The sequence below is a fragment of the Pseudopipra pipra genome, chromosome Z (genome assembly GCF_036250125.1).
Source record: "Pseudopipra pipra isolate bDixPip1 chromosome Z, bDixPip1.hap1, whole genome shotgun sequence".
NCBI lineage: Eukaryota > Metazoa > Chordata > Aves > Passeriformes > Pipridae > Pseudopipra > Pseudopipra pipra.
In genome coordinates this window covers 61,838,925-61,860,000 of record NC_087581.1, presented here as the reverse complement: position 1 = coordinate 61,860,000, position 21,076 = coordinate 61,838,925, and the positions used below count along the sequence as shown (strand labels likewise).

The following is a 21,076-nucleotide window of genomic DNA, read 5'->3' as shown; positions in this document are numbered from 1 at the left end:
TCCACATATCAGACGCATCATTTCCCTAATTAAATATCTTCTGTCACTTAGTCTCCTGTCATTTGCAGCCGAACTTGAGTATTGCTGGAAAGTCAAAAGGACAGTACTGGATCAATTTTCCACCACTGGGAGCCCCAGTGAATAAAGAGTAAATAATTCCATTACATGTAAACGTGGGGTTTGACTTGCAAATGTACCAATGTACCTGTGTATTCCATAGCACCGTGATATGTCAACAAAAGTAAACTGAGAGAGGAACAGAAAATGTATAAAGGAAGGAGAAATACCAACTAAAGGCGAAGAGTTGTAATCAACATGTTTACATGGCTGATCTATCCCAAGGGAATGTTTCTGAGACTGAGTTTCTCCTGGAAATGGAGTTGATTAGGTAGAAAACTGTTTTATACTAAACTAATGGCTAGAATAAACAAAAGTTCTTGCCTTATAACAGTCTAGAGAATTAAATCTGTAGCGAGGTTGGCTGAAGGAATAGTGGGTCCTGAGTTTGGGCAGGAGGTCTCTTCGGGAACATTTCTCTCTTCCAAAGTGATTCACAGAAGCAAGACAACACAGGAAGAAATTTCCAAGAAATGGCTTGTAATCTCACACGTGGCTATAAGGAATTTTTCATAACAAGCCCAAGTTATTGTCACTGTTGCTACATCCATGTATATCTCTCTATATATTTATGTACACATATCGATGTACATATGCAAGCGCTGTCCCTACCTTTCATGCACACACCCTTGTGGACAAACACCCCTCTGTATCCAAACACTTCGCCGACACTTCAGTGAGAGATACATCAATAAAGTATTGTATGTACATCTTGAAAGTTGGAAAACTGAGTCCACAGATGGCTGAAGTGAACAAGAGAGTGAAACTGTGACAGCCAGGAGCGGGACCAGAGCATTCGGACCCTTCAAACCTCCCAGCCGCAGGCGCATCCTCCGCGCAAAACAAAGGACTAAATTAACCACGATTAATTAAGCACGTGTCAGTGCAAGCCCTTGCTCCGTACCCGCGAGCAGCAGCTCCAGCCCGCGCGGCGGGGAAGCGGAAAAGGCGCTCCTCTCTTTTCGGGGGGGGTCCTGCCTTTTCGCCCCCCTTTTCCCCCCCCCATCCCCCGCTTCTCGGAAGCCGGGCATCGCTTCGCTTCGGCTCGCCGCGTTTCCAATGACCGCCAGCTGCCGGGCTGGCCCCCGACAGCCGTGTGGGACCCATCGGGGCGGGACGAGGCGGCGGGAGGCGGGGAGGGACGGGGGAAAAACGTTACCGAAAGGCGCGGGGGGGGCAACCGAGAGGGGGGCGTGCGAGGGGCAGCGCCTCAGCCGCTGGGGAGGCCCGCGGGGGGATTAAAGGGCGCGGATACCTGCGGGGGCAGGCGGGGAGGGAGGAAGGGAGGCAGGGAAAGAGGGACAGGCCGGCCGCCCCTCCGAGCAGAGAGGAGGTGGGGCGTCAGGGGGCGACCAGCCGCTCTCCTCCCGCGGCTGCCGGCGTGTCCCCGCGCCCGCCGCCCCGCCATGTGGACCCTGGTGGCTCTCTGCTGTTGGGGGGGGCTGTCGCTGTCGCTGTCGCCGTCGGTGCCGCAGGGCCGGGCAGGCGGCCCGCCGGGCGCCCTCTCCCGCGCCCCGACTTTGGCGTCACCCGCGCTGGCGGCGCCGGCGCTGCCCGATACGACGGAGAGCAAAGTGGAGAAGCTGGGACGCGCCTTCAAGCGCCAGGTGCGGCGGCTGCGGGCGCGCAGCGGGCGGCTGGAGCTGGTCTTCCTGGTGGACGAGTCGTCGAGCGTCGGGCCGGCCAACTTCCTCAGCGAGCTGCGCTTCGTCAAGAAGCTGCTCTCCGACTTTCCCGTGGTGCCCGCGGCCACACGCGTCGCCATCGTCACCTTCTCCTCGCGCAGCAACGTGGTGCCACGCGTGGATTACATCTCCCGGCGGCGGCCGCAGCAGCACAAGTGCGCTCTGCTGGGACGCGAGATCCCCGCCATCGCCTACCGCGGCGGAGGCACCTACACCAAGGGCGCCTTCCAGCAGGCGGCGGTGAGACGGGGCGGCGGGCGGGAGCTGTGCCCTGCGCCGGGGGCCCGGCACCGCGGTGCGGGGGCGTGCGGGGATGCGGTGTGGAGCGCGGTGGGATGCGTGTTGAGCGGTGCGGTGAGGGTGAGGTGAGGGGTGCGGTGAGAGGAGCGAGCGGTGGTGCCGTGAGGTGCGGTGCGCTGTGGCGAGGGGACGTCTGGGCAGCGAGGGGAAGCGCGTCTCGGTGTGCGGCGCAGGAGTGCTCGGGGTGTTGGGGCGTGACGGCTCGGGGTGTGGTGTGGTGTGCTGGGCAGTGCGTGTGTGCGAGTGTGTCTCTCCGTGCCGTGCGACGGTGTTCAGCGTCAAGGGATATAGGGCTGTATGATGGGGTGTGGAGTGGTGTAGTTATAGTCTGGTCAGGGCAGTTAGTCATTATCTTCCTGTGCTGTCGACGCCTGCGATTCCCATATTTTCTGCTGCCCTTGCAAACAAATGTGCGAAATTCACTCTTTGAAGGGGCATGGAGCCCCTGTCTCTATTTCAGAAGTGATATATATGAGACAACTCTGGCATCTGAAACGTCTGCCTTGTTTTATGGTGGTGGGACTTGGGTACCCAATAGCTATCAGCAGTCAGAGATACCGAATACTGTCGCCAGGAGACTGCTTTAATTACTGTTGACTGACAAGATGCCCTTAAGTGTGTATATTATACCAGTAAATAGAAGCATGTCCAGGAACATTTTCAGACCCTGGAACGCAATCATCTGTAGTGTTGTCATACAGATCATGGCAGAACTTTGCTTTAGACAGCTCCTGGGCATGTATTCACACTTGATCACGCTGAGAAGGCTTCCCAGTAGATGGTTCATGGACGGCCAGTCCACTCTGGAAACTTTTTTACCAGGCTGCTCCTTGTAATTTGCCCTGTGGGTGCAGGAGCAACCCCCAAAGCAACTCTCGTTTTCTGGGGTTTTTGCGTCTAATTTCTGGTAGTGTTCTGTAGCTGAGCATTGGGTGTACTTGTCTTGAAACATCTTATGCATTCTCATACAGAGTTGAGGAGTGAGACTGCAAGAGGTGCATCACTGCTGGGCATGTGAAATTGGCAAAGCTTATTCTCTTCTTCACATTTGGCAGGAGAAAGCAATTGTCTAATGTGCTCAGAGCTGCACAAATCAAACCTGTTTTAGGAAAACACATCCCTGTATTAGATCTTCCACCTGAAGTCATGTTTCAGTATAGATCCACATCAGAGGTGTTGTGTGAAATGGTTAAATGATACAAGTTAAAAATAACGATTACAAACAAAATGTGAGCTTAAGAAATACCATCTGTTTTCTTGATACAAAATCTTAACTAATGATATCTTTAAAGTGAAATAAACAAAAATTCCCTTCAGAAACCTACAATTTAGTTTCATGAGCCCAGCTAAACTTTGTGGCTGCAACAGCATGACTGTCATTTTACACCGTGGTCTTATAAGAATGTGGGAAGAAAAATATTCACATGGTGACAGGGAGAACTGCAATAGAATGACAAGGTTAAATTCCAGTCTGCTTGCTGGCTCTTGATTAAAGATACTGTACTGTGGTTTTGTTCAGTATGATTTCTTCATGTCAGACAAATTAACATCTTCAGGAAACACTCTCTTTTCTAGACACTTTTCTGAAAATGAGTGTTCTAAGCTTAAAATACTGCTATTGGAAGATCTCTATTTAAAGTCTAACAAAACTGTTATTCCCTGTGGACTCTTACACTGCTGTCTTTTGGTACAACTGTAATTATTTCTTCTTTCACTTTTCTAAAATGTCACTTTTTTTTCTTATGTTACACTTTAATATGGGGTTTCTTCTGCTTCTGACCAGAATTCTCTGCTTCTTTTCCAAACTCAAAAGTCTCTGTGAAGCATTACGAAGTCCCCAAAATAGTATCAGTTATGTGTTCTAGTAACAGACTATGAAGCGAAGTGCACAGTTAGAATAATCCGAGCACTTAAATCATCATGCAGCACTCTTGATTGTTAGAGATAAAGTGATTAATTCATGCCTGTGACAGTTCTACGGAAACTACTGTGGGGGGAGAGAGGTAAGTGAATTCTGCAAAGTCATCAGGCTGGTTAGAGTTGGACCTGGGAACACCAGTGAACAGGAGCAAGATTTACATAGCAGTTGTTCAGCAGGTCTCAGAACCCGTGGCAGCAAAACCATTCATTTAACGCCATCCTAAAACCAGAGCTGCTCAGTTTGACAAGCTGCTGTGCAACCACATAATGTCCATCTTCTTTGAAAACATAAGGGAGTTCTCCTTGGCGCTGTAGTTTTGCATCCTCTCCAAAGGTGCTTCACAGAGCGGAGTTTCTCTGTTTTGTCAGAGCTGTCCATGCTTATTTTTAACATTTGTGCCCCACTTTGACATTCCTACCCAGCAGATTGAAGATAAATTCTGTGATGTTTACAGAAATATGCTGGATGTACCACAAGAGACAGTGGCAGGAGATACCACCTTGATCCAGAGGGCTGATGCAGGTGGTGTCAATGTTTGGGTTTGATACCTTGTTTGGGAATTTCGTGCCACACTTGAGCCAGCAAGTGCTTATGTTCATCAGTCTTTCTTTCAGGGCACATGCAAACCATCTAAGAAAGGGGAAGAAACTGAGCTCACTCATGCAAAACTCTCTGGCTTCAGTTTTTCACAGCATAAGTTCGTGGGACAGCACAAACTACATGCAGCTTATGTTAAGCAGATTGCTTATTGCATTATGGAGAGCTACAGAGATGTGACAGCGAGAAAGAACCAAAGCAGAATTGAAAATACGAACAGGTTTGAGTAAGCATTGGTGCTGATGACTAAAGAATACATATAAAACCCAAATATCTTAGTAGTCATAACTTCTGAATTTCTGAGCTGTAGGCACCTGTATTGGAGCTTCTGATCCTAAGAGATAACCACTGCTATCATCACTCACTGTGCCTCATGGGAAGGATGTGCATTTGTTGCCAGATGAGTTATGAAATAGAAATGGGGGGGGTCATCATACGATGTTGGAAGTTTGATGGGGTGTTCTTGTCTTAGCAGCCAAGACTCACAGTTACATATATGCCAGCATTGATGTGCCATCTTTATTGATGAACAGTTTAAACATCATAGAATCATAGAATCATAGAATCGATTGGGTTGGAAAAGACCTCCGAGATCATCGAGTCCAACCCTTGGTCCAAATCCAGTCCATTTACTAGATCATGGCACTCAGTGCCACGTCCAATCTGTGTTTAAAAATCTTCAGGGATGGTGAATCCACCACCTCTCTGGGCAGCCCATTCCAATGCCTGATCACTCTCTCTGTAAAGAATCTTCTCCTGATTTCCAACTTAAATTTCCCCTGGCGGAGCTTAAGCCCATGTCCCCTTGTCCTGTTGCTGAGTGCCTGAGAGAAGAGACCAACCCCCACCTGGCTAGAACTTCCCTTCAGGTAGTTATAGACAGTGATGAGGTCACCTCTGAGCCTCCTCTTCTCCAGGCTAAACAACCCCAGCTCCCTCAGCCTCTCCCCGTAGGACTTGTGCTCCAATCCCTTCACCAGCCTTGTTGCTCTTCTCTGGACCTGCTCCAGCACCTCAATATCCTTTCTGAACTGAGGGGCCCAGAACTGAACACAATACTCAAAGTGTGGCCTCACCAATGCAGAGTACAGGGGAAGGATCACTTCCCTGGTCCTGCTGGCCACGCTATTTTTGATACAGGACAAGATCCCATTGGCCTTCTTGGCCACCTGGGCACACTGTTGGCTCATGTTGAGCTTCCTGTCAATTAGTACCCCCAGGTCCCTTTCTGCCAGGCTGCTCTCCAGCCACTCTGTGCCCAGCCTGTAGCGCTGCAGGGGGTTGTTGTGGCCAAAGTGCAGGACCCGGCACTTGGCTTTATTGAACTTCATCCCATTGGAATCAGCCCATCTCTCAAGTCTATCCAGATCCCTCTGCAGAGCCCTCCTGCCTTCCAGCAGGTCGACACTCCCTCCCAATTTGGTGTCATCAGCAAATTTGCTGATGATACACTCAATCCCCTCATCTAAATCATCAATAAAGATGTTAAACAGGACTGAAGCTTCACTGGTTTTTGTGGGCTACTCCGCGTTGCAAACTCTTGACAAAATAACATTTGCTTCTAAGAGGACAGACTTGTTTCTATCTTTCAGTGGAAGTAAAATGGGAAGCATTTCTCTTCAAAACTGAGCTGGAAGTTGTAGGTATGTACTGCTATTGAGCAGAAGTCATAGATACCACTCAGCCAGCCTTAGACAAGCCAATTTTTCTAAACAATCTGGCAAAGTGGTAGCTGAGGGAGGCTTTGGGAGTCATTCTGTGTTAGTATAATAATTGTTGCATTAAAAAGTCTTCTCGCTTTTGTATTTCACCATCACTCTATTCAATGGTGTATGTAAGCGGAAGGTTTGTCACAGCACCTACAGAATAAGGTGGCACATTTTCTGAGTATATGGTCCCTGAAATCTGGTTTTGAATCTAATGTGGATCATGACAAACAGCCAACCAGCATGTCAAATCCAGTGTTCTGTTGTTGTCCAATTAAAAAACATTTTAAAAAGCCCCTCAAAAGAATGTAAGCACATATCAATTGAGAATAAACAGTTATAATGCTTATTTAGTGCTTGTTTAAATAAGTAATGGTGGCTCTGTTTCTTCGGTATGTCAAAATCGTGAAAGTACAAGATGCAGTATTGTCGCCCGCTAGGAAAATTAGCTTTTAATTTCAGTGCATTTGCAGATTCAGAATCTCATTTTCAAATTAAAAAAAACAATTAGTTGACACAAAGGAAATTGAAAATCTTTTCACAGAATCACAGAATATGCCACATTGGAAGGGACCCACATGAATCATCGAGTCCAGCTCCTGACCCTGCACCCATTCCCAGGAGTCACACCATGTGCCCAAGAGTATCATCTAAAATCATCTTGAATTGTCAGGCTTGGTGCTGTGACTACTTCCCCAGGGAGCCTGTTCCAGTGTCCAAACCACCCTCTGGGTGAAGAACCTCTTTCTAATATCCAACCTAAACCTCCCCTCACACAACTTCAGGCCGTTCCTTCAGGTCCTGTCACTGGTCACCACAGAGAAGAGACCAGTGCCTGCCCCTTCTCTTCCCCTCAAGAGGAAGTTGTCTCCCCTCAGTCTCCTCTTCTCCAGGCTGAACAGCCAAGTGCCCTCAGCTCCTTCTCATGCGGCTTCCTCTCAAGGGCCTTCACCATCTTCATTGCCCTCCTTTGGACACTCCAGTAGTTTAATATCTTTCTTATGTTGCAGTGCCCAGAACTGCACACAATATTCAAGGTGAGGCCTCCCCAGGTCAGAGCAGAGCGGGACAATCCCCTCCCTTGACCAGCTGGCAATACTTTGCCTGATGCCCCCAGGACATGGCTGGCCCTCCTGGCTGCCAGGACATTGCTGACTCAGATTCAACTTGCCATCAGCCAGGACCCCCAGGTCCCTTTCAGTGGCACTGCTTTCCAGCCTCTTATTCCCCAGTCTGTATGAACATCCGGGATGGCCCATCCTAGGTGCAGAATCCATCACCTCTCCTTGTTGAACTTCATACAGTCGGTGATTGCCCAGTCCTTTAACTTGTCCTGGTCTCTCTGCAGGGCCTCCCTGCCTTTGAGGGAATCAACATCTCCTCCCAGTTTTGTGTCATCTGCAAACTTGCTTAGTATCCCTTCCAGTCCTGTATCCAAGTCATTTACGAAGATGTTGAAAAGCACAAGCCCCAAGATGGGGCCCTGCAGAACCCCACTAGTGACAGGTCACCAGTCTGATGTTACCCCATTCACTATCACCTTCTGTATTCCACTCGTGAGCCAATTGCTCACGCAGTCCATGATGTGTTTATCCAGCTGTGTGCTGTACATTTTGTCCAGTAGGATCCCACGAGAGACAATATCAAAAGCTTTACTGAATTCCAAAAAGATTACATCAGCTGGCTTCCCTTGATCAGCTGGGTGGGTTACCTTGTCATAGATGGAAATCAGGTTTGACAAGCAGGACTTTCCTCTCATTAAGCTGTTCTTACCATGTGCATGGTTCAAGGTTTTTTTGTTTTAAAAAGATGGTGCCCTCACTAAGAAGATGAACATTCAGAATCATGTATGTTGTGTGTTTATCAAGAATGTGTTTATGGGTTTTTGTTCCTATAACCTCTGCAAAACGAGCAGCTGATAACGAGAGCAGCAGATTCTAGACTGATGATCTTTGGCATCATGCTCTAAATATCTTAGGTCATTTAGAGCTAACTGATTAGATGACAGCATTGGGGCTCTCTAAGTTTTAATATGGCCTTGACAACCTGTATTAAAGATACAGTGGAAAAAAATAAAGCCAGCCTGGTTTACCTCTGTGGTCACCTCTGAAATTGCAGAGCTATGAGATAGGGATTACTGGTCAAATTGAAAGTAGAGTTCCTGTCAGCAATCACTAGTGTCAAATCTAAATCACCACTTTTAATCAGTGTAGTGTTTGTGAAAAGTACTAGTCCTGCTTACTACAGCCTTGCATGAGATTTGTTCACAAGATTAATGCATCAGGGTCAGAGGCAAGGTACATGTCTGCACATTGTTCATTGTGTTTAGACCTGGCCTGAAACGTGGCTGCCTTCAGAAATTATTAAGTAATTTTTTCTCTGACTTTTTGGCCGGGACAGGCAAAAAGTGCTCTGCTTAGCATCATGTCTGGGGCTGGCTAATCAGGATTAATATTTTCTTAGGTTGAAAACCTGTTTTTTGGAAATTGATCTGTTTGTGCTTCCAAAATCGTGTCTTGAATTTGGGTCTAAGCAGAAGTTGTGATTTGGAAGTATGGTGTTTAGCAGATTAGTCACTTATTATCTTCCCTTTAACTTAAGTGCAGTTTGTTTTTAAAATGCTAAAATATGTACCTTATAAGAAGCACTGAAGGATTCTGGTACATATCCTTCAGCCTCATCTCTTCATTGAGGCGAATTGAGTTTATAAGTGTGAGGTAGTAAAGGGAGACAGCCTGGCTTCAGGCACAGACTGAAGTGAGTCTGTACTCCGGTAGAGACCACTGGTAGGGTCATCTCCATGTGTAGTGCCTCTGTATGGTAGTTCTGCACTAGGTGTGCTGAAGCCCTTTATTCCAGTGCTACCCTCTCCACTGAGTATGTAGGAAGCTCCAAATGCATTGATACACCATCTTACTCTATACTCTGAATTGACCGCCTGTTTAACCTCACTATTTTTTCATGTTCTTCTTTCTCTGATATCCCTAGAAGCAGTACACTTGGTAGTTCTGGTGAATAAAAGGCAAAAAATACTAGTGAGTGTTCTGTTCTTCATTGCTTTTTAAAGCATTGTTTTTCATGGCTTGAAAAAGTCACTTACCAGTTCCCTTTAACATTTTGTACTGCCCCTCCACAACATGGGCTTTATACCTTTGAACATACTGCAACAATATTTTCATGCTAGTACTAGGGATAATGCAAAATATTGTATAAAAAGAATTGTTATCTGATGGAGTGATTTAGACTACTTTCATGCAAAATTCATGGCTTATTAAAACCTGGTTTGTCAGCACTCAAGTTACCATCTATGCTTATACTTTTCCACAGCTCCTGGCCAAGGAATTTGCTCATGTAACTTTGAGAATGGCAAATCAGCCCACAAACATTTCTGTTCTCTTGTTGTTCGTTGATTTCTGAGTGCTTATTGTGGTGCATTGTTTATCGCTTGTTGCACTGCTGTAAGTTTGATCAGCAGTATTCAGAGATGCTAGTAAAGTAAGGTTGGTTTTTCTTGTGCAGCCACACCCCCACACTCTTCTGTAGAAGTTTAAAAAGTATATGAACCTGAAAGCTAGGCAAACCAATATGACACTTAAAGAAAGTAATCCATTCTGGAAGCTTTTCAGGATGACAGCTATAATTATGAGTGCCAGCATCCACTGTGTTGCATATCTGCCAAGACAGACCTCTCTTAGAAGGCACACTCTGTATTTACAGTATGGTACTACAAAGCCTTTAGCCATTTCCCAGTGTAACATACAGAGGCAGAAGTGAGAAACTAGGGATATTGCTGCAGGAATTAACACAAATCTCCCTGATATAATATCAGAACTAGCTGCACAACAAATTAAATCTTTCACAGCTGTGGTATCTGGATGACATCACCCTAAATGTTTCAGGAATAGAGATTCCTTTTCAGTATAAAACCATTTTTTGTTGTTGTCTCAGGACCTTTGCCTGAGGGGTCTGATTATAAGTACCTTCTGATCTGCAGTCCTTAAAATTAGCACCTTCACAGAGAAATCAGTGCTTTGCTCCAGAGATACGAAGACAAACCAGAAAAGCTACAGAGTGGTTTGTTCCGAGAGAAGGAAATAAATTCCCAGCATTAAAATTTTGAAGAACTTAGGACAAAATAAGTTGGTTTATTTTTAATGAATTTCCTAGTCTTACGAGAGGTCTTTACACCAAAACACATCATGTTTAGCAGTAGTTCCTACCACGAGCTTCAGTGTTAATATTCCATATGAAATTTATTTTGCATGTTCTATGATACATATTTTATCCTTTGTCCTCCCATTCCACGTGTAACTGGAATTTGTAATTCAGATTTTGCAGTGAGACAAAATGTTTGTTGTGGTCAGAATTTTTTGACTTTTCCAGGTGCAGAAATTAAAAGCACTATTGCCTTTAGCAACAGGTAGGCTCTTTATATGACCAGGAACCTGTTCAAATCTTGGAGCAACTTACTTCTCTATGATGTTAACACAATTCAAAACAAAGGCTTTTTTTAAAATTATGATGCTCCCTTTGGTTCGGAGTCTCACTGGTAACTTCAATCAGTAAGACATGAGTAGCAGTCTGTAAAAAGCTTTAGCATTCAGTGGCGTGGTGCTCTGCTGGACATACACAGTATAAACAGGTAATCAGGGACTCTTATTTATCTCCCAGACACTCCCCAACACCCACTTGGTCTGGGACAATTCTTAGCAATGATAATCTTTGTTAATGTTGCTCAATTCTAGCAGTCCTGGAGCAAAAAAAAAATATTCATATATATAAAAAATAGATATAATCAGAAGATAATTGAGCAGTGGCAGCCGGCAGTAGATTGGCAGGGTTATGAACTGTGTTTGTCCTTTTGGAATTGATTTTGCTGTTCAGCTCTTTTTTCCCTCCTGCTTTTTTTAAAATAATAAATGTTTAAAGCAAACACAAAAGAGACAAATATTTGGCAGATGCACTAGTCAATAGTGTTGTGAATGCTTGGTCTGAAAATACATGGAGATCGATTACATATTCAGTAAAATATTTTTGAGTCCTTGTTTTTATTATTAGCAGAAGACTGGAGCAGTACTGGAGAAATCAAGTCACAGTTTTGTTACTTTAATGATGGAAATTGCTCACAGACAAAGAAAACTAGGGTTTTTAGTTTTTCAAATCAAACTGAGATCTATTAGTAAGATGATATTTTGAATATGGCACACAACATAGCAGCATATAAGGGCCTCCAGCAATTTTTGGAAGTCGTGATAAAGTTGATAGAAGGTTGTATAGCACCAAGACCTTAGAAAATGGCTATGTACATAACATGCTTTGTCTTTTAATGTCCTGTTTAGAAGACCTCAGAATGATAGAGAGTGAAGGATATGTATGTTAGTTGTTTTCTGGAAATTAGGCGCATTCGGTTCTTTCTAGTTCAGGGCTCAAAACTGCAAGCCACACAATTTCAAGTCGCCAGATCCAACAGTCCTCACACAACTGTGTAAGCCAAAATTCTATGTAGTAGTTCTTGTTTTTGCAAAGCCAGTGGTGATTTTGAGTTATTTGTTTTTTTCTTTAGGTTGCTCAGGACTGTGTCCAAGTTGGGTTTTGAGTATTTCTGGGGATGGAGATTCTATAAACTCTCTGGGAAACTTGTTTCAATGGTTGATCACCCTTGTAGTAAAAATGTTTTTTCATAGGATCACAGAATCTCAGAATATGCTGAGTTGGAAGGGACCTACAAGGATCATCAAGTCGAACTCTTAACCCTGCACAGGACCATCCCAAGAGTCACACCATGTGCCCAAGAGTATCATCCAAACGCTTCTTGAACTGTCAGTCTTGGTGCTGACCACTGCTGTCTGACCACTCCCCCGGGGAGCCTGTTCCAGTGTCCAACCACCCTTTGGTGGTAGAAGTGAAGAACCTCTTTCTAATATCCAACCTAAACCTCCCCTCACACAACTTCAGGCCGTTCCCTCAAGTCCTGTCACTGGTCACAACAGAGAAGAGACCAGTGCCTGCCCCTTCTCTTCCCCTCAAGAGGAAGTTGCAACTGCAATGAGGTCTCCTCCTCTCCAGGCTGAACACACCAAGTGCCCTCAGCCACTCCTCATACGGTTTCCCCTCAAGGCCCTTTACCATCTTCATTGCCCTCCTTTGGATTCTCTCCAATAGCTTAATATCTTTCTTATATTGTGGCACCCCAAACTGCACACAATATTCAAGGTGAGGCTGCCCCAGTGCCAAGCAGAGCAGGACAGTCCCCTCCCTCGAGTGGCTGGCGATGCTTTGCCTGATGCCCCCCAGGACATGGTTGTCCCGCCTGGCTGCCAGGGCACTGCTGACTAAGATTCAACTTTTCATTGACCAAGACCCCCAGGTCCCTTTCCATGAAGTTGCTTTCCAGCATCTCATTCCCCAGTCCATACGAACATCCAGTGTTGCCCCATCCCAGGTGCAGAGTCCAGCACTTTCCCTTGTTCAGCTTCATATGGTTGGTGATTGCCCAGTCCTCTGATTTGTCCAGGTCTCTTTAAGTGGAATTTTGGTCTTTAAATTTGTGCTTTTTGCCTCATGCTATCAAAATTCTTTATACATCTTCTTTACTCCCCCACTCATTAAGTATTTATATATATACATGGATCTATGTATATGGAATATTTATGTACATAAATTATATATATATTTATGTATGTAATTCAAGTGTTTATATATATGCATGGATATGTACATTTTGCCTTCTTTTCTTCATCTGAACAATTCTAGATCTGTCAGTCCTTCCTTAGATGACATGTCTCTACATGTCCTGGCCATGAGCATACCTGGCCTTTTTATCTGTGTGCTTTCATCCATAGATTGGTGGTGTCTGACAAAGTTGTAAGATTTACTGAGATGATACTTTGCAGTTACTCAGAGCACTATTTAAATATCCAGGTTATTTCTATAGATACATCTTTTCTCTGAATTATGAGTGCATTTTTTGCTAGGGAAATATCTAATGAAAGCTTTAAAATTAGTTAATTTTTTTTTCTGTCTAGGTAACAGCACTAGAGTCGCTCTAGAGCTTGTGTAGCAGTGCAGAAGAAAGTGGTAAAAGCTTGGAAACCAAAACCTCTGACTTTGGAATATCTTTTAGTTCATTTGATTGGAACAGAGAAAATAGCAGTGTTCAGTGACCAAAAGAAAAGGTGGTAAAATCAGAACTTTTCTGTTTTAGAGAGGGAGTACAAGAGGTATAGCTAGCTCTTTTATGTAAGGGAATAACAGCATTTGTATCATGATGAAGGGGAACTGTACTTGTCACCCCCTGGCTTTGCATTGCTCTTGTGAGTGACCAGGTTCCTTAGGGTTGCTCTGGATTCAGTGATAAGTGCCTCACCTCCACCAAAAGCTATGGTTGATTCCAGTACTCATTATTCTTTTGTTTATAGAATATTTATTTGTATAACATTTTCTGCCAGATTTGGATCTTTTTACCTGCAGGAAGGATGAAAGCAAAGAAACTTTGAAACAAAGGTTGAGCATTGCAAAGAGATTTAGCATTGCCATTTCCTTTGTGAATGACATGCAGATCTGCTTCTGAAGCCATCCGTGATAAATTAAGACATACTGTTTTAATATTCAAATGAATATATATGTCAAATCTATGCAGTGCTTAATAGTGAATATGTCATATTACATATAGTTAAATTCTGTTATATTATGAAATGGGAATTATTCCTTTTATAGTGAATAAGTGATCCTCTGGGAAACAGGAATAATCTCATTCTATTCAGAAATCATCCCTTAGACTGTAAGTTTTATGTTATTCCTAGAGTGAAAAGAAATTCAGTGTAAGTGGTCAACTGGTATAGTGGAGCTGAATGGCTCTTTAGTGGAGGGCTTTCTGTTTTGCTTCTTAGATGCAGTGGTGGTTCTTCCTGACCTATAACAAAAAACATTCCCTTAGGTAGTGTATTTCCTACAAGGTGAATGCTTGGATAATATTATTTTGAGGACTGGGTTCCAACTTAAGCCTTTTAAGGCAAGCTTCTCCTAGCAAGGATCCTGGAGCTGTCTAACATTACCTAAGGCTTAGTTTGTAAAGTGAGAGAGGTTAACTCATTTCAGTTTGTTTCCCTCTAGACAGAGTTATTAATAGCCAGTTCTGTATGGTCAGAATCTTCTTTAAAAGCAAACCACAGAGTCAGGACAGGGATCAGGCCCAAGATTATATGTTTACATACTGGATGCAGATGAAGTAATTGAGGCAGTAACAAAGAACCTTTGACAACATCCTTGCTGTGTCTGTCAAGCGACTGAAGCAGTCTTTGCCCTTGGATGCTTCTTGCCTCCTAATTTTATGTTACAAACTCCATATTAATGTTAAAAACACTAAATTTAGAGGTTCACCTGTTTTTGTGACTTTACTAATGGGATTTAACTTCCCTTACAGTAGTGAATTTCTAGAGGAGGATTTTGTACGACAACTCTTTTGTTGCACAAGGCTTCATTTTTTAATTCTAAGGGGTGTTATTGGCACAAAAAATTGGGCAAGTCTGTCAGATATTTGTGCACACTAAACAGACACTGAACACAATACAGATGGCAATAACTTTTTGCTAATGTGAAAAGAATGTTTTAGTTAAGATCTGGAAGGTTTACTGAAACTGACTGATCTATCACTCCTGTAAAAGAAGTGTAGACAAGAAAATAGTTACTAAAATGGTAAAAGACTAGATATTTCTAGTGACCCCACGCATTTCTTGTCAATCATCAAGAGCACTAATTGGTTTGTTTTGTTTGTACTTACCCCTTATTAATTTACAGCATTGACCAAATGGGCTATGTTCTCAATTAAACGTCATTCAGCACTGTATTTTGAGTTATAGCTTGTGCTCAGTTTCATTTGACAATAAATCAAAAGCAGATGTGGATATTCATACCAAAGAAACAGGTTCTCAGGATCCTTTTAAATTCCTAGTACCATTTAGTGGGCTTTTAAACTGTATTTATTGAAGAGCATGACGATTTATGAAGGGACTGCAAAGCCTTGTCATGAAAAAAAGTCATCTTTATATAGATACAGTCCATGAAGTTGGCAGGGACTGGTGAAATACGTGGAATGATCTCTGTGTGTGTTCATAAGTTTAGGGGTTAAGTGAACACACATTTAAAAATATATGATATTTCTGTTGGGGAAAAGAACAGCTTTCAAAACCACTTTCTGGAAAGGAAAGGAGAGAGGTTTCTCAGAATAGAGGAATGTGAGTCAGGGTTAGAGGAAACAAAGATTATCTGAAGTGCCACACAGATATTGGAGAGAAGAGGTAGAGTAATGTGGAGTGATACCTGGATTGTCAGCAGCTCTGGATGGTGGCCTGTGTCACTGTGCTTTCACAAAAGAAGCGAAACACTAACTTGACCACCAGACATACACAAATTATTTAAAAATAGACTTTGGTCTCCCCTCCACCCCGTGCTGAATGTTTTTTTCCTTCCCTTGTTATTTCCCTCTGCCGTTATACAGCAGGGATTCTGTGTCTAGAGTTACAGCTGCAAGACATGAGGGCCAAGCTGTTCAGTGGTTTTGTTTTGTTTTGTTTTGATTTCTAGGGGCAATATGTAGCAATCTTGTCTGTTTGTCTGTCTGTTTCTCTGTTCAGATCCCCTGATGCCTGAATATTCAAGTCTTCATGTAGCAGGAAGACAGCCTCATGCTCTTTTACCTGTTAGCTCAGTTTGTGTCTGTGTGTGACAGAAGTGCTGTCCTGAAAAGGTAATTGCTGTTTGAGATGCAGAGAACAAAAAGCTGTTTGCTGCTTGCCTTGTCTGAAAGTCATGTAGCTAAGGTGTATTTTCCCCTCAGAAATGGTCATTTGCTCCTCAAAAATGGTCTTTTACTGATGCTTCCCACTTACTCAAACCCTCATCTTTTAAGAGGGCTTGGTAAGCATTTGTTTATGGGATCAGGAACTTTCTCGATCACGTAGAAAGACATGGAGAGTTTGTGTTTCAGCAGTTTCAGAGGACGTTTTTTGCAGTCTAATTTTGTAAAACAGAGATCCCTGGTAATTTACTAAGCAGAATTAAATCATTTATGAGATCTCTGTTGTCCTGGCTAGACTACTGAGGCACAAGCTAGTTGGTTCATTGTTCATGCAGACATGTTTCTGTATTTATGGAAAACATGGAAGTTTGATTACTATCTGAGTATCAATTGCTGAAGAACTAGGGCAATGTGTAATGCCATCCACTACCTTCACCTGCAAAGTTTGTGCACCTTTGTGTTATGCACAGGGAAACAGATACTACAGAAATTGCAAAGCTACATCCTTCAAAATTAAGCTTTGTTCCCCTTTCTGTGCATGTTTTGACACAATCACGAGTTGAAATGGTATGCTGCTAGAGCAAGCTGCTTGTAGATGGGATCTTCAGAGAATTGCACTGGCAATCTCTGTTATGTGTCTTAATCCTGTGTAAGTTGTGGGTTTTCCTCAGTTACACATATTCCACAACTTGAGTGTATTTGGGGCGTACTTTTCCACCTTTATTATGTGATTTGCAGATTGAAAGTTCTTTCTTCAAAGCTCAGAGATGCTGTGGTTGCCAAAATCAAAGAAGTATGGATGGAACATATGTTTTTTTCATCTTGTTTTTCAAAAAAAAGCCCTTTTCACTGAAACAGCGTGAGAGAAGCATCCTGAGTGGAGAATTTCATCCTGAATACTTAAGAAGTTGGATAGAAGTTTAAGTTGCTTATATTCTATTTTAAAATAGCACAGTTAATGCTAAATATGTTAATTATATGTTAATTATAAATAGCACTACCCTCTCTGCCTGCAGTGTCCCTTGTCTTATAGCATCAGTTTACAATCCATTTTTAAAATAAGGCATTTGTACTTTTTTCCTATTTGTCTTCGTGTTGTCTTTTGTCTTGTCTTTTTTCTTCCTGATTTTTCATTCTAGCTTTCTACTTCATTCTACTTTTTCACTTCATTCTGGTTTTCCACTTACAACTTAAACAATATGAGGAACAATAGGTTTGATTTGTGAAGGGTATTTTTGTCCAAGAGAATTTGGTTTCACTCCCTTTGGGTTTTGCATAGAAGCAGTAACAAAATCAAGTCCAACAGCAAAACATTGCTTGGCAGTCTCTCAGACCACAGTGTCAATGGTATATGCTTTGATTTGCAGTCTGTGTACTTGTTTTTGTGTAGTATCTACCTGAAATCAGTGATTCACCATCCCTGGAGGTTTTTAATAAGAGATTGGACGTGGCCCTTAGTGCCATGATATAGTAATTGAAGTTGGATCAGGGGTTGGACTTGATGATCTTGGAGGTCTTTTCCAACCCAATCTATTCTATGATTCTATGAACTGACAAATCAAAATCAAATGGTCCTGAAATCAAATCATCCTGGCCTGGCTTACTGAGAAGGGATATAAAAACTCTGCGGGTTATTTAGACTCACCTAGACTGTATGCTTTTGTTTGAGCTCAAAGGCAGATGATTTTACTTCATAAGTTTTGCTTTAAGATTTTGTAATAAAACTACTTAACTCAGGTCACCTCCATTTTTGGAATTTGTGTTTTTTAAGGGTGGCTTAAATACATTTACCTACTCATCATACAACACCATGATTTTTGGAGTATCGTTCATAGGTCTGTCAAATGTGGTCTTTCGTATTGATTGTAGCATGGTAGGATCTATTATTGAAATAAACATGGTAGTTATTTGCCTGCTACCAAACTGAAGGTCAGAATCTAATTCCTTCTACAGAAGTTCACAAAGGAAGGAGAAAGTACACCTTCACAATCCTTTGCTTTAGGGCTGCAGTCAGCACCTGACCACCAGTAGGAGATTGGTAGTGGTCTCATATTTACTCAGACTCTGACAGACAGTGGCTAATCAGCATGGTAACTGCATGGTTTCTAGTCCATGGCATGTCAACATTGCATTTTTGGAGGCGCTCTGCCTGTCATCCAAAACCAAATGTACTTAGAGAGTAATTAGCAGTGCAGCAGTGCACTGTCAGACTGGAGGGATGAAATGGGCAGGAATCTGTGGCGTTTGTTCTCATTCAGGCGCTACTGAGTAGTGTTACAAGTGTTTTGTGTGAAGTTTTAGAAAGAATGATCCTTAGTCTGTAGATGGCAGCAGGGTGGAAGGGACTACAGGCAGTTTTGATGCCATAATGGACAATCTGAAGTGATGCTAGCAAACCATTGTAAGGGAGAAAAGGACAATTCAACAGGAATGGTGGGAAGTGCTGTGCTGGGGTTAAAATAACCAACTGTCCAGATGGTTGTTGAGAAAAGACTAAGAATAAATCAGAAGTGTGGTTCATAATTTAGTGGATCAAAACGTAAGATTATGTTAAAATATGTTAGATCATATTTTGGGTCTTGCACTAGATTTTCAATGTTTGGATTACCTGTTTAAGCAGAAGACTGGTCAGAATCATTGCTGTCTGATTCATAGGTGACTATCAATCAATGTAAAAAGTGTCTCATTTCAGATGGTTTTGTGATTTCTGTGATTTTGCAGACTGTGACTGCATTGTAAATTAGTGGTTGGCCTTGTTTAACCACAGGCTCTGCTTGCAGCTGGTTAACCTTTGTTATAGTGGGAGATCTTGCAAGGGCCTAATTTATCTGTATAATTCAAATAAAAGGAGTCACATCGTGAGGGAAGTAGTGTACAGATCAACCACTGTTAACTCTTTGCTGAGGTGTGCAATTTCATTTTCTCTTCCAGCAAATATTGCGGCATGCCCGTGGAAATTCCACAAAAGTGATATTTCTCATTACGGATGGATATTCCAATGGGGGAGACCCAAGGCCCATTGCAGCATCCTTGCGTGAATTTGGAGTGGAGATCTTCACCTTTGGGATATGGCAGGGGAATATCCGAGAACTGAATGATATGGCATCCCACCCAAAAGAAGATCATTGTTACCTTCTTCACAGTTTTACTGAGTTTGAAGCTCTGGCGCGCAGAGCTCTTCATGAAGGTATTAATGTACTAACGTCAGAAATCTACAGAGAGCAGAGGGGCCTGAATAGAAAGATCTCCAGTAGTGTCTTGCATTTACATGTCATGTAGTGTTGATTCCCTTTTGTTTCCTCGTACATTCTAGCAGAGGTGTTTGTTCCTCCATTAAAAGGATAAATTTTATTTGACTAACTCATCATAAACAAAATGTGAGCAGAATTCTCCTCATTGATGTATATATGTATTTACATCCATTCAGCTCTTCATTTTGTCCATGAAGAACAGACTGTATTCTTAGCCCAGTGTAGCTTGTGCTGGAATGGATGAACCTTACATGATTGCCCTAAAGAGGCACCTAGTATACACTTCAGGACTAGACATAATACCTTTTGGTATCTTATATAACAACAAAATTTAGTCTGCTCAGAACTGATTTAGAACTCTCTGTGTAAGAGTAAATACAGTTTGTTTTTATGACCTTATACATTCAGTAAAACTGGCAAGTGCAAGCGATAGAATGAGTTTGGACTGTGGTTTTACCCTCTTTTAATCTGCTGTATTCTAGAAAAAAAAATTCTTCCTGAAAAATAGAGTAGGTTTAGACAAGTGAGAACACACAACGAAACATTTGTTTGCAAGGCTTGACTGAGGCTTAGAAATGCATTTTCATGCCTTAGACTAGCCATTTGCATGAATTTGCTACAATTTTTAAAAACATGTGGCTTTTAAATAAGCAGGGCTTTACTGCCTTTCTGGTGCGTTACTGCCATCCTGTTTGTTCCCAGTAAGGTTGGATTGGTCTATGTGAATGTGCCAGAAGAAAGACTTGGGTTTTTTTATGGTATGACCAACTGGTTACACATGCCATGACCAAATACTCTTCTGATGCCAAATCTGGCATCCACCAAACTGGGAAAAGCTGTCTCAACAGCTTCTGTTGGGAGTGAGACTGCGTTCTGGCAGTGTTAGACTCAAATGAAGCCAAGTGAAAAAATTTGAGTGCACTATGGATTTCAGTGAGCCTTTTTCCAGAACAAGGACACCAATTTATTTTCTTTATTACATTTTGAGCATTGCAAGGCTCTGCTTCACGCTGATGTCACTACTGCTTAGAACTGGAACTTAGGGTTTTTAACAAACATTCCACTAGTGGCATAGTATGAGGCTTGTGAGAGAACTTCTGTTTGAATTTTTTGTTAATAAGTTAATACTATTTCAGACCTACCCTCTGGCAGCTATATCCAAGAAGATATATCGCATTGTTCCTATCTCTGTGAGGCAAACGAAAACTGCTGCGACATCATGGCAAGCTGTAAATGTGGTACTCACACTGGCCAGTTTGAGTGTATATGTGAAAAAGGGTACTACGGGAAAGGACTACAACATGAATGCACAGGTGAGTCTCACGTCTCGGTATTTGGGTTTCTCTGTATGCTCTGAATACGTGGCTAATCCAGTTGAGGGTGAAAAGATTTGTTTGGAATTATGGATATGAACCTGGATCAGAATGCATCCAAGTCTGGAAGACTCTCTGACTGAAGACACAGAATAGCTCTAGCAGTTAAACTCACCTCATACCTTGTCTTCAGCAATAGCTCAAAGAGATGCACAGGAAAGAGGTAAGAATCAGGCAAATGTTCTGACAAAGTAAAACTTCCTTAAAACACAGCACATAAGAAACTTGTTACTAGGAGTTTACCAAGTCTCAGGTAATATGTTTTGCTCATAGTACCTGTTTCCTTCATGAATTTTCCTGATCACATTTTGAGCTTTCATAAACTTCCCT

The 21,076-nt window shown here is 42.7% G+C and overlaps 1 protein-coding gene across 1 annotated transcript in view; it reads left to right on the top strand.

The window, feature by feature from the left end:
- Positions 1–1,399: 1,399 nt before the first annotated feature.
- The window catches only part of SVEP1 (sushi, von Willebrand factor type A, EGF and pentraxin domain containing 1), a 122,413-nt gene continuing 102,736 nt past the window's right edge, over positions 1,400–21,076 (top strand). The window contains exons 1-3 of the mRNA XM_064642767.1: positions 1,400–2,042; positions 19,054–19,309; positions 20,510–20,686. Of these exons, the coding sequence (XP_064498837.1) occupies positions 1,524–2,042; positions 19,054–19,309; positions 20,510–20,686 (952 nt within the window). The 5' untranslated portion in view covers positions 1,400–1,523. The remainder of the gene's footprint in view (positions 2,043–19,053; positions 19,310–20,509; positions 20,687–21,076) is intronic.